This window comes from Pithys albifrons, chromosome 22 (genome assembly GCF_047495875.1).
Source record: "Pithys albifrons albifrons isolate INPA30051 chromosome 22, PitAlb_v1, whole genome shotgun sequence".
Lineage (NCBI taxonomy): Eukaryota > Metazoa > Chordata > Aves > Passeriformes > Thamnophilidae > Pithys > Pithys albifrons.
The window spans coordinates 2,359,654-2,372,261 of NC_092479.1; the positions used below are offsets into that span (position 1 = coordinate 2,359,654).

A 12,608-nucleotide genomic window follows, 5' to 3' on the forward strand; every position below is an offset into this window, starting at 1 on the left:
GAATCTCAGTTTGTTCCATCCAGGAGCAGGGACACCTCCCACTGTCCCAGGTGCTCCAAGCGCTGTCCAACCTGGCCTTGGACACTTCCAGGGCTGGGGCAGCCACAGCTTCTCTGGGCAACCTCTGCCAGGGCCTGCCCACCCTCACAGGGAGCAATTCCTTCCCAGTTCCCACCTATCCCTGCCCTCTGGCAGTGGGAACCCCTCACAGGAGCCCAGCTGTGCCCAGGTGCCCAAGAGGCCGATGTCCCCTGTGCTGTCCCACCGGGCAGTGCCCGTTCCTGTGCCGGATCCTGAGTGGGTGGTTTGGCCTCTTCAATCCCATCAAGGTACTGCCAAACATGAGGCTTTGATGTGACTGTGACAGGGAGGCTGCAACAGGAGAGGGTCACTCTGTGACTTCACAGCATAGATGGAGAACACGGGAAATGGGACGGGGAGATTTCCATGGACATTGGGGGTTGGTGTGCCCAGAGTTAGAACCTGGGCAGGAACACACCCCGTGGGGTTCTGGCTGCCACATCTGAGGGGAACTGTCACAAACACAGACCCACCACCAGGGTGGTTTATGGAGCAGCAAGTTAGAGAGTCTCGTTCCACTGGCAGGGATAAATGCACCAGCCCTTCCAAAAATCCCTGCCCAGGGCTGGGCCAGGAGTTCCTGGGAATGCTGTGCCACAGCAGAGGCACAAACCTTCCCAGAGAGGGGTCCCTGCTCCAGGGAGGAGAGAGGAGCAGCCCCTTTATGTGCAAATGGGGGACAGCAAGAGTCACAAAGAGAGATTCCAAAGGCTGTGGAACAGAAGTGTGACCCCTGAGCATCACTGCCCCTTCCTCCTGGCTGATTCCAGAGACAGGAGTCATCCAGTCCTATCATCCATCACCCCTCAGAGGTGATCACACCCACAGTGAGGCCATCACCTCCAATCCCATGGAGATCCCTTCCCCACCTCTCCCATGGCTGTGGGCTCATTCCTACCCTGGCACTGCAGCCCAGGAGGGCTTCCCCCAGGACTGGTGTTTGCAGGGTCATGAGATGATGAGCTTTAGTCATCAGCAAGTTTCCATCCTGGCCAGAACCCAAGCTGGGAACTGCTGGAGTGTCCAAAACATTTGCAAATCGTTCCCAAAACTCCAGCACCAATGGGCATGACAGACTGTCCCTTGTTCCCCACCTTGGTGCTGCTGCTCCTGTTGCCATCAGGAGCTCCTGGCACAGTCAGGGGACACTTCACCTTGTCATGGAGCAGGACCAAGGGGGAGGGGGATGCACCAGGCCTGTGTCAGGTGCACAGACAGCCCTGGTGGGCTCAGGAGCAGCAGGAGCTGTGGGATGTGACACAAAATAAACCTGCAGAGCAGCTCCAGAGAGCCCTGATGGGACCACTGCAATCAGGAGCTTCCTTTCCTGGGTCAGAACACTCTGAGAAGTCTCACCAAAGGTGTCCCTGCTGGGCAGAGCAAGGAGGACAACCCTGTCCATCTGTCCCTATGAATTCCACATCAAATGCTCATCCACCACCTGGGTACAAACTCAGGGTACATTTTGTGCCTTACAAACCCCCCCATGTGCAAAGAGCTGTGGGGGACCCTGGTCAGGCCTCCAGTTCTTTGTGGTCACATTGCAGGGAGCATTTCTAGGGGCCTTTGGTTTGTACCAAACGTTTCTGGGTGTCCAGCAGAAGAGCAAGACCAGGCAGTTTGTGCCCTGTTGTTACAGCACAGTCAAAAGTGAGCAATTCAGATCTATAGAAAGCCCTGTGAGACTCAGCCATCAGGCAGAGGCAGCAAAGAGCTCAGCTGCTGCTGGCTGGTAGGGAGGAGGTGACTGCCCAAGAATTCACAGAGTAGGAAGGCACAGGACTCTGCAGGGGCATGAAAACAGCCAGGAAGAAATAATATAAACATGGTGTCCTAGTTCAGCAGGAGGGACCAGTTAACACTTGGGGGGTGTGATCAAAGCTGTGTATTCTACCCCCTCTATTCATTCCCCAAGGACAATGGACCATTTGCAGCAGCTGCCCAGGGAGTCACTGGCACCTTCACACCCAGCCTGGGGGGGTGTGGCTGCTCATGGGCCATCAACAGTTCAGGGATACCCCCTGACTCCCAGAGTTAATCAGCCATTGGGTGAGTCCCCGCCCTGGGGGAGGGACTGGGTGCTCCCTGGTGGGTAAGAAGACCCTGGGCCCATCGTGTCCCCTGTCCTATTGCTGAGTGCCTGGGAGAAGAGACCAACCCCCACCTGGCCAGAACTTCCCTTCAGGCAGTTCCAGACAGTGCTGAGGTCACCTCTGAGCCTCCTCTTCTCCAGGCTGAACACCCCCAGCTCCCTCAGCCTCTCCCCACAGCACTTGTGCTCCAGTCCCTTCTCCAGCCTTGTTGCTCTTCTCACTTGGGTTGGAAGAGACCTCAGATTATCAAACCCAACCCTTGATCCAACCCCACTGTGATCACCAGCCCAGGGCACGGAGTGCCCTGGGCTGGTGATCACAGTAGGGTTGGATCAAGATATGGTGGATTCTCTGTCCCTGGAGGTGTTTCAGAGGACACTCAGAGCCACATCCAGTCCCTTCTCCAGCCTCGTTGCTCTTCTCTGGCCCCGCTCCAGCCCCTCAATCTCTTTCCTCAACTGAGGGGCCCAGAACTGAACACAACACTCAAGGTGTGCCCTCCCCAAGGCAGAGTCCAGGGGAAGGGTCACTGCCCTGGGCCTGCTGGCCACGCTAGTTTGGATCCAGGACAGGATCCCATTGGCCTTCTTGGCCACCTGGGCACACTGTTGGCTCCTGTTGAGCTTCCTGTCCCTCAGTCCCCCCAGGTCCCTCTGCCTGGCTGCTCCAGGGCACTTGGCATTTTGCCAGCTCGGCTCAAGACAGTGAGGAAGGACCTTGGCAGGATAAAACCCACAGTCCCACCCTGCAGGATCTGCCCCTGCCCAGCCCCAGCCTGGTGTGCCCTGGTGGTGCCAGGGGGCAGAGGGGGCCTCACAGCCCAGGGAGGCCTCAACAAAACTGCTGGGAATGATACAACTTTTATAATTCTTTTAATAATCCCAAATAACCCTTTGGTGAGTGATTCTGTCTCATCTCAGGTTGTGTGTGAGGGCCTTCAATCACTTCGGGGCAGCACAGAGCAAAAGTTGTCACGAGCTACTTCAGTGAGAAAAGGGCTTGGGAAAGGCACCAGAACTGGAGGGTTTGTCCAGGAGAACCTTGATGGACTCAAGGACCAAGCCTGGGAGAGGAGGATGTGCTGTTGCAGTTGGGTATTTGGAAGAGGGATTTATGGACTACAAGGACCTTTTGCAGACACCAGAAGATGGAGAAAAGAATTAACAAAGAATTCAGCATATGTGTTGGAAAGTCCCTAATGGTGAAAAAATATACTAAAAAGACTAAAAATGTGGACTTAGTTAGCAGACAAAGCAAGAAATTAATAACCAATAGAAGCAGATTACTGACTAACGAAAGAGAATTATGTTAATTAAGAACCAACGAACATTAATTTCTTTTATTTACAAAATTTATAGATTTGGCCTGGACAAGGAATTAGGGTTGAGGAAAGACCCTTCACCCCACCCCTCTTCCATTTTTATGAGTTTATGTACAAATCTCAACCTGCAGTGGCTCTGGGAACCCACAAACATTTACAGGGGAGGAAGGTGGGGAAAAACCAAAAAAGTTGTGGATTAATTTCATTGGAAAATATCCCAGAAATCACCAGGTAAGTCCATTTGGCAATTCTCTCTCTGCAGTCTCGGTCACCCCATGGCACCAGGACCCCCAGCCCCCCATCCAGAGCCACCTGCAGTGCCACCCCTGCTCAGGACCCCCAGCCCTCCATCCAGAGCCCCCTGCAGTGCCACCCCTGCTCAGGACCCCCAGCCCCCCACCCAGAGCCCCCTGCAGTGCCATCCCCTGCTCAGAACCCCCATCCAATGCCCCCTGCAGTGCCATCCCCTGCTCAGGACCCCCACCAGAGCCCCCTGCAGTGCCATCCCCTGCTCAGGACCCCCACCAGAGCCCCCAGCAGTGCCAACCCCTGCTCAGGACCCCCAGTCCCCCACCAGAGCCACCTGCAGTGCCATCCCCTGCTCAGGACCTCCAGCCCTCCATCCAGAGCCCCCTGCAGTGCCATCCCCTGCTCAGAACCTCCACCAGAGCCCCCTGCAGTGCCATCCCCTGCTCAGAACCCCCACCAGAGCCCCCTGCAGTGCCATCCCCTGCTCAGGACCTCCAGCCCTCCATCCAGAGCCCCCTGCAGTGCCATCCCCTGCTCAGAACCTCCACCAGAGCCCCCTGCAGTGCCATCCCCTGCTCAGAACCTCCACCAGAGCCCCCTGCAGTGCCATCCCCTGCTCAGAACCCCCACCAGAGCCCCCTGCAGTGCCATCCCCTGCTCAGAACCTCCACCAGAGCCCCCTGCAGTGCCATCCCCTGCTCAGAACCTCCACCAGAGCCCCCTGCAGTGCCATCCCCTGCTCAGAACCTCCACCAGAGCCCCCTGCAGTGCCATCTCCTGCTCAGAACCCCCACCAGAGCCCCCTGCAGTGCCATCCCCTGCTCAGGACCTCCAGCCCTCCATCCAGAGCCCCCTGCAGTGCCATCCCCTGCTCAGAACCTCCACCAGAGTCCCCTGCAGTGCCATCCCCTGCTCAGGACCCCCATCCAATGCCCCCTGCAGTGCCATCCCCTGCTCAGGACCCCCACCCAGAGCCCACTGCAGTGCCATCCCCTGCTCAGGACCCCCAGCCCTCCACCCAGAGCCCCCTGCAGTGCCATCCCCTGCTCAGGACCCCCAGCCCTCCATCCAGAGCCCCCTGCAGTGCCACCCCCTGCTCAGAAGGTCTCGGGGCCGCCGCTCCCTCTCTCCTCCCGCAGAGGGGACGCCGGGGTGTCCCCTGGCGATGCCACGTTCAGGTAGCCCAGCTCGGAGGGTTGGCAGGGGCACAGGCCCAGGGATGAGTCCTGGCTCTCGGCCTCTCCCTCTGGCCCCGTGTCCTGGGGGGGCCGAGGGGCACCGAGGGGCTCGGGGGCATCGCGGGGGGCACAGCTGGAAGGGAATGTCCTCTGTTAGACCAACCTGCACATCTCTGCCCCTCTGGCACCCACAGAGCCCCAACAGCACCAACCCCCTGGGGCAGGGCAGGGCTGTGGGCAGGGCCCTCCTCTTGGGCTGAGGCTGCCACTCTGCTCCTCGAGCCAAGGCTCTGACACTCCTCACCCACCCCACAACCTTCTCCAAGGCTCTGACACCCCTCACCCACCCCCCAACCTTCTCCAAGGCTCTGACACCCCTCACCCACCCCACAACCCTGTCCAAGGCTCTGACACCCCTCACCCACCCCCCATCCCTGTCCAAGGGTCTGACACCCCTCACCCACCGCCCATCCCTGTCCAAGGCTCTGACACCCCTCACCCACCACCCAACCTTCTCCAAGGCTCTGACACCCCTCACCCACCACCCAACCTTCTCCAAGGGTCTGACACCCCTCACCCACCCCACAACCTTCTCCAAGGGTCTGACACCCCTCACCCACCCCCCAACCTTCTCCAAGGCTCTGACACTCCTCACCCACCCCACAATCTTCTCCAAGGCTCTGACACCCCTAACCCAGCCCTGAACCTTCTCAGACCATTCTTCACCCCCCACAGCACCTGCAGAGACCAGAGCTGGAGGGTCCCTCTGCCTTCCCCTTGTCATGTTGGCATGGACCAGGATGGAGGACCAGCCCACCCTCCCTCCTGCCCCTGTGTGGACACAGCTTGGGGCACCCAGTGCTCCTCTAAACCTCATCCCCTCTTGTGCAAAGACTCCTCCAAAGCCACTGGGCCCCAAGGGGCCCAAATCCCACAGCGTTTCCCAAAATATTTTACTTCTCCATCCCATCAGCTGAGTGTTTTGAACACCATTTTCCCTGTAATTTGACTAAAACCAAAGACAAAAGACCCCTTGGAGGTGAGAGCACAGGGTGGAGCAGCCAAAATGCCCAACGTGCCCCTCTGTGCCCCCCCCAGCAGTACCTGGCACGAGGGGGTGGCAGCCCCTTACTCTGGAGTTGGCGCTCGGAGACAGGAAGGGCCTTCGGGTCCTGGAAGGAGGAAGAGAGACTTTGAAAGGAGGAGGTGCAGGTCAGACCCCGAATTCCAACATCTCCTGCTCTTCCAAGCCCCCCAGCTCCACTCAGAGTCCTCCCCATCAGCTCCAGCCCCACAGAGGAGCTAATCAGGGATTTGGCCTCTGAGTCTGAATTCAAATAAACCCCACCCAGCCCAGGGGAGCCCACACAGCCCTGTCCCCCTCAACAGCTCATTGCCACCCAATCTGGGCTCCTTCCAAATTAAAATAGCCCAATAAAAAGCCTTTGATTTCCTGTTTTTAACCCATTTCCCTCCAGAGCTCTTCATAACAAGGTCAGGATCTTCTCTCAGCTCAGTCGAGTTGGGATCATCGCTCAGCTTGGCCTGAGGCTTTGGGGTGATGGAGGAACATTCCCAACCCCCTGCCCAGGGCTGATCCTCCTAATTCTGGAACCAACTTCCAAACCAAGGTCTTTGAACACCTTCTCTAAAGGTGCCAAGTGAGATTCCTGTCCCTGTGGAAAGGGATCCCACTGCACAGCCGCTCAGGGATGAGTGAGGAGTGTACGGAGCCTTCAGCTCCCCACAAAGCCATCCCAAATTCCTCCATGTCTGGGCCCTTCCCATCCCAGCTGGTGGGTCCAGCTCTTCTCCAGCCCCTCAGGTCCAGCCCTCCAGGGTCTCACCTCGGTGGAGGGAGTGGGGCTGGTCCTGGGCAGGCGCTGCTGGAGCTGGAGCTTGTTCTCCTGCCCCCGGGCGTTCTCCTCCTCCAGGATCTTCCCTCTGAGTGTGGAACAAGGCACAGCTTATTTTCCTTCTGACCACACTCCATTTCCAAAGGGGAATTTTCCTTTCCAACCTCAGACCCAGAGGCCTCTGCAGCCCCCAGCTCAATGCCCAGGACTTTGATGGGAAAATGGGCTAATTACATCCCTAATTACAGCCATCAAAGACACCAATGGCTGGGGTGAAATCCAAGCCTTCCTCTGGAATTCTTGAGAGAAACAGGCACAAAACCAGGGAAGAGGGAGGTTCCCAGAGGGGTGGACATCAGGAGGTCCTACCTGCTCTGCAGGGGGGCAATCACAGACCGGAGGCTCCAAAGGGGCTCCTCCTGCTCCGAGATCTTCTGGAGGAGCCGCCGCCTCTCCTGGAGCAGCTTCTCATTCTCAGCAGTGACCTGGGCAATGAGCACCTTCCCCTGAGGGACAGGGGAGAAGGGAAGAACAACCAGCAGTTACTCCTGGGCCTCCTCTGTCCTCTGAAACCTCAGAGCCTTTGCAAAGGGATCACCATCAAGGATGGCAACTCCCAGAAGTTGGAGTCCCCATCCTGGAAGTGTTCAAGAACTGAGGGGATGTGGCCCTTGGGGACACAGGTTAGTGGTGAACACGGCGGGGGTGGGTTGATGGTTGGACTCGATGGAGATCATCACCTTAAAGGTCCTTTCCAACTGTAACAACTCTATGATTCCACTCCCTATTTGATGCAAAATATCCCAAAAGAGGTTTGGGGGTGACTTCCAAGCAGCAATTGCTGAGACAAGAACGATGGAGCTCAGGCAGTGTCTGGATTGGAGGATTTGGCTTCACCTGAGGGCAAACCTGAGCCAGGAATTTCCTTCTGGCTTTTGGTTCCTACACGTGGGGCCCAGTGCCCCTGGTCCCTTCCTAGAGGGGCTGGTCCCCCTTCCTGCAAGGAAGGACTTTGGACAAGGGCCTGGAGGGACAGGACACAGGGATTGGCTTCCCACTGTCAGAGGGCAGGAATTGATGGGATATTGGGAAAGAATTCCTGGCTGGGAGGGTGGGCAGGCCCTGGCACAGGTTGGGCAGAGAAGCCGTGGCTGCCCCATCCCTGGGAGTGTCCAAGGCCAGGCTGGACAGGGCTTGGAGCCACCTGGGACAGTGGGAGGTGTCCCTGCCATGGCAGGGGGTGGGACTGGATGGGCTTTAAGGTCCTTTCCAACCCAAACCATTCCAAGATTATCTTGGACCCAGGGATGCTCCTGCAGCCCCCCCTTGCCAAGAAGCCCTGGGTGTGTCTCTCACCTTCTCCACCTGCAGCTTTGACTCGCTGAGCTCGTTTTCCAGCTGTTTAATCCTGCTGTCCCTCTGCTTCACCTCGTGGATGAAGCTCTCCTTGGCTCTGCGCATCTTGTCCTTGTGCCGGAGCTGCATCTCGTTGTACTTCCTGAGGAAAGGACAACTCCAGGCTGGGAAATGCCCTGTGTGCAGGGTCACACCAGGCAGGGCATGTCCCCAGGTCCTTCAGGCTCCTCAAAGCCTCAGCTTGGAGCCTCAGCCCTTCCCCAGCTCCTTCTGCGTGCACAGAACAACCACATGGACATTCTGGACTCTTCTACTGACAAATTTGGGCTTTTTTTTGCTGGAAAACTTATATTTTTAATTGCCAACCAAATGGAAATCGATTGAAGGACCTAAAGCATTCCCAAAACTGACTCTCAAATCTTTGTTCTTTCCCCTCACAGCTCTTTATACCAAACAGGGTCATAGAGGCACCAAAACTGGAAGCTGCAGTGAAAGGATAAGTTGTTTCTGTGTGTGAGGATGTAGGTGGTGAAGAAAATGACTTGTGAAGGGGAAAAAAGGTTGGGAAAGGCCTCTGAGAGGGTGGAGTGCAACCACTGCCCCAGCACTGCCAGGGCCACCAGCAGCCCATGGCCCCAAGGGCCACAGCCACACATTGGCTGAAAAATAAGAATCCTGAACGGGCAAGGATGGACCAAGAGGAGCAGAAAGAGCCACCTCAGAGGGAGCTTCTCAGAGCTGTGACCCTGGGGGGGATGTTTGTCTCTGCTGACACTTGTGATTGCCCCTCACACCTGGCCCTTTGGGCAGTTCATGCACTTGGGGTACAAGGGCAATAATGTCAAAAAAGAAGGGAAATTTCTACCATCTGCCATGGGATAATCGCCCATGTTGGCTCAAAACTCCTGATAAAAGGGCAACTGGCCTTGAATATGGGATCCAAAAGGGTGTGGGGAGGAAGGAGCAGCTCCAAGGAGAGTCTCTGCCAGGGCCAGACCACAACCAGCAGCACCCACAGCCCTCCCAGGGCCCTGCACTGCCCTCAGCTGCCAAGGGGGGCAGGAACAGCTGGGACAGCTGGGAGGGGTCACCTGGAGAAGCTCCAGGAGACCTGAGAGCCCCTTCCAGTGCCTAAAGGGGCTCCAGGAGAGCTGGAGAGGGACTGGGGACAAGGGATGGCGAGACAGCACAAGGAGGAATGGCTTCCCTCTGCCAGAGGGCAGGGATAGGTGGAATATTGGGAAAGAATTCCTGGCTGTGAGGGTGGGCAGGCCCTGCACAGGTGCCCAGAGAAGCTGTGGCTGCCCCAGCCCTGGAAGTGTCCAAGGCCAGGTTGGATGGGGCTTGGAGCAACCTGGGCTGGTGGGAGGTGTCCCTGCCCATGGCAGGGATGGGACAAGGTCTGTTCCCACCCAAATCCATCTGGAATTCCATGACATCAGACACACAGTGTGTGACATCACTGCCCACAGGGTGATGGATTCAGGGGGATCTCCCAGTGACAAATCCCTGACCAGGAGACAGGAAAGGCCCAGGAGGAGCAATTCCCAGGGAAGGTTTTTTTGCCACACCTGACATAGAGATCCTTCTGGTTCAGGAGCCGAACACCCTCCTCGTACAGGGCCTTGTTCTCCTCCTTCAGCAGGGACAGCTGCTCTGAGAGCTTCTGGTTCTCCTTCTGGCACTGCCCATGCTGCAAAACAGCTCTGCTTTACTTGTGTATGGCTGGAGGGCCCCTCTGCCCCATCAGCCTGGTCTCCAACACATCTCAGTCCAGGTAGTTCCCACTATGGGTAACATCCATCCATCCATCCACCCACCCACCCATCCACTCATCCATCTGTCCATCCATCCACAAGGACCATCCAGTCCAACCCCTGGCCCTGCAGAGACACCCCAACAATCTGACCCTGTCCCATCCAGGGTTTGGTTGCCCAAACCCTCCTGGAGCTCTGGCAGCCTCGGGGCTGTGCCCACTGCCCTGGGGAGCCTGGTCAGTGCCCACCACCCTCTGGGAGAAGGATCTTTCCCTAAGATCCCGCCCTGACCCTGCCCTGGCACAGCTCCAGCCATTCCCTGGGTCCTGTCCCTGTCACGAGCAGAGATGGGAGCTGCACCAAAGGAGCTGAAGCCCCTCCATGTCCTTACTGGTGGGATGGTGCTTTGGCTCCAGCTCCTGTTTAAATCCTTGGGATCTGCAGGGGCTCAGCACCTGCTGGATTCCAGCAGCCCATTCCAGCGGTTCCCGGTGCAGATTCCCCCCGGATGTTTCTGTTCCCCTGGATGATGAGGCCCCACCCTGCCCCTCACCTCTCCAGGCTCTGGTTTCCTCTCCTCCTCCAGGGCCTGCAGGGTCTTGGCCTGGAGCTCCACGTGCATCTTGGCCAGCGACGCCTCCGTCTCCCGGGAATGCCGCAGCTGCTGCCGCAGCTCCTCCACCTGCTGCTCCAGGAGCTTCCTGCAAACACGGGGGGGTGACAGGGAGACCTGAGCAGGAAGTGACACCACCAGGTGTCCCCAAGGCCGGGTGTCCCCTAAAAACACCCCTCTGCCCCTGCCCTGGGCCACACAGAGGGAGAAAGGAATCAGCACATCCCAGTGTCCCCATGTCCCAGTGGCACGAGAAAGGCTGGATGATGCCCTGGGATCACCATTCCAGCTGCACAGGGAAGGGGCTGTTGGGATCACTGGCCTGGCAGGAGAGGCCAAGGCCCTTCCAAGGCAGCTGAAGTCTCTGACAACCTTTTAAATCTCCAAGAGGGGATCCCTGGAGCTCTGCCAGGGACATGGCACATCCAAAGGGGAGATGGGAGGTCAAGCCAGTGGTCTGGGATTCCCTCATCCCACCAGGCAGCCGGAGCTGCAATTCCCATGGGCTGGCAAACAGCACAGGTACCTCTTGAGCTGCCCCTCGTGGAGCTCCTGCTGCACACGAGCTTCGTTCTCCCGAGCCTCCCTCAGCTCCTGCTCCAGCAGCTTCTTGTCAGACACACGAGCCTCTGCCAGCAGGAGCTGGTGCTGGGAGTCCTTCAGCTTCTGCTGCAGCTTCGAAATCTTGGAGCAAAACAGACATGGATTAACCTTTCTGAGTGTATAAACCAGTGTCTGTGTGAGATCCCTTTGATCCCTCAGTGGCTGGGGCTTGGGAATCAAAGATTTTCTTGGCTCCCAGTCCATGGAAAGCAAAACCTCTGGAATGACCAAGCAGATTTTGGAGCAGACATTGCCACAAATGAGCAACAATCCTTTTGGGACCTGATTTGATCCTGCAAACTTCAAAACTGAATCCAGTGGTTCCTGCAGGAGCACAGCAGAATCAGTGCCATAGGAAACGGAAGGTTTGGGAATTTTCCAGCCAGCAAACAGCAGGAAATCTGCTTGGCAACAACAGGATTGAGGTTCCCTGTGTCTGCCAGCCCCACTACCAGCATTTCAGAGAGCTTGAGCAATCACACTTGGCTGCTGCTCCTTTGGTGATGCTCCCACGAACCACAGACCTTTTTCCTACAATATTCAGCTGCGTGATCCCAAAAAGGACTTGGGGAACCAATCCCTGAGCAACTCCTGCCAAACACACCCCTCACCCTCACTCACCTTTTTCTGGGCTTCTCCTGCCCTGGATTTCTCCTGGGCCAGCCTGTCCCTCAGGCTGCTCTGGAGCTTGTCAGCCTGGGAGCACTTGGAGAGCTGGTGCTGCAGCTCCCGCACCTTCTGCTGGCTGCGCTCACACTGCGCCGCCAGCGACGAGCAGCTCTCGGCGCTGTCCGACAGCCTGGCCCGGGCCTGCTTCAGCTCAGCCTTCACCTGAGGGGCCACACAACAAGTGCAGTTTGCACTTCAATCAGCTACAATGGCTTAGGCAGGAAAGGGGATTGTGATTGCCAGAGTGAGCAAAAGAGGGATCAGGGAGGAAGTGCAGCAGGTTTTATTTGGAGGCAGAGAAATTTGTCCCAGAGAGGTTTGGGTTGGAGGGACCTTAAAACTCATCTCATTCCATGGGCAGGGACACCTCCCACTAGCCCAGGTAGCTCCAGGCTCCAAAAACCCTTCCTGGGAATTGATCCTTCCGAGCCTTTCCTGTCTCCTGGTCAGGGATTTGTCACTGGGAGATCCCCCTGAATCCATCACCCTGTGGGCAGTGATGTCACACACTGTGTGTCTGATGTCATGGAATTCCAGATGGATTTGGGTGGGAACAGACCTTGTCCCATCCCTGCCATGGGCAGGGATACCTCCCACCAGCCCAGGTTGCTCCAAGCCCCATCCAACCTGGCCTTGGACACTTCCAGGGATGGGGCAGCCACAGCTTCTCTCGGCACCTGTGCCAGGGGCTGCCCACCCTCATCGGGAAGAAATCCTTCCCAATATCCCACCAATCCCCACCCTCTGGCAGTGGGTCCCTCCATCCCTTGTCCCAAGTCCCTCTCCAGCTCTCCTGGAGCCCCTTTAGGCACTGGAAGGGGCTCTCAGGTCC

General features: G+C 57.4%; 1 protein-coding gene across 5 annotated transcripts in view; it reads right to left on the reverse strand.

Annotated features, from left to right (window-relative positions):
* Nucleotides 1–4,084: 4,084 nt before the first annotated feature.
* CCDC30 (coiled-coil domain containing 30) overlaps nt 4,085–12,608 on the reverse strand; it is a 49,644-nt gene continuing 41,120 nt past the window's right edge. For all 5 annotated transcript variants that reach the window (XM_071575644.1, XM_071575646.1, XM_071575645.1 and 2 more), the window contains 9 exons: nt 11,729–11,938; nt 11,031–11,188; nt 10,445–10,592; nt 9,706–9,827; nt 8,135–8,276; nt 7,148–7,284; nt 6,770–6,866; nt 6,027–6,094; nt 4,085–5,055 (listed from right to left, as the gene is read on the reverse strand). In XM_071575644.1, coding sequence (XP_071431745.1) covers nt 4,842–5,055; nt 6,027–6,094; nt 6,770–6,866; nt 7,148–7,284; nt 8,135–8,276; nt 9,706–9,827; nt 10,445–10,592; nt 11,031–11,188; nt 11,729–11,938 — 1,296 coding nt within the window. In that variant the 3' untranslated portion in view covers nt 4,085–4,841. The remainder of the gene's footprint in view (nt 5,056–6,026; nt 6,095–6,769; nt 6,867–7,147; nt 7,285–8,134; nt 8,277–9,705; nt 9,828–10,444; nt 10,593–11,030; nt 11,189–11,728; nt 11,939–12,608) is intronic.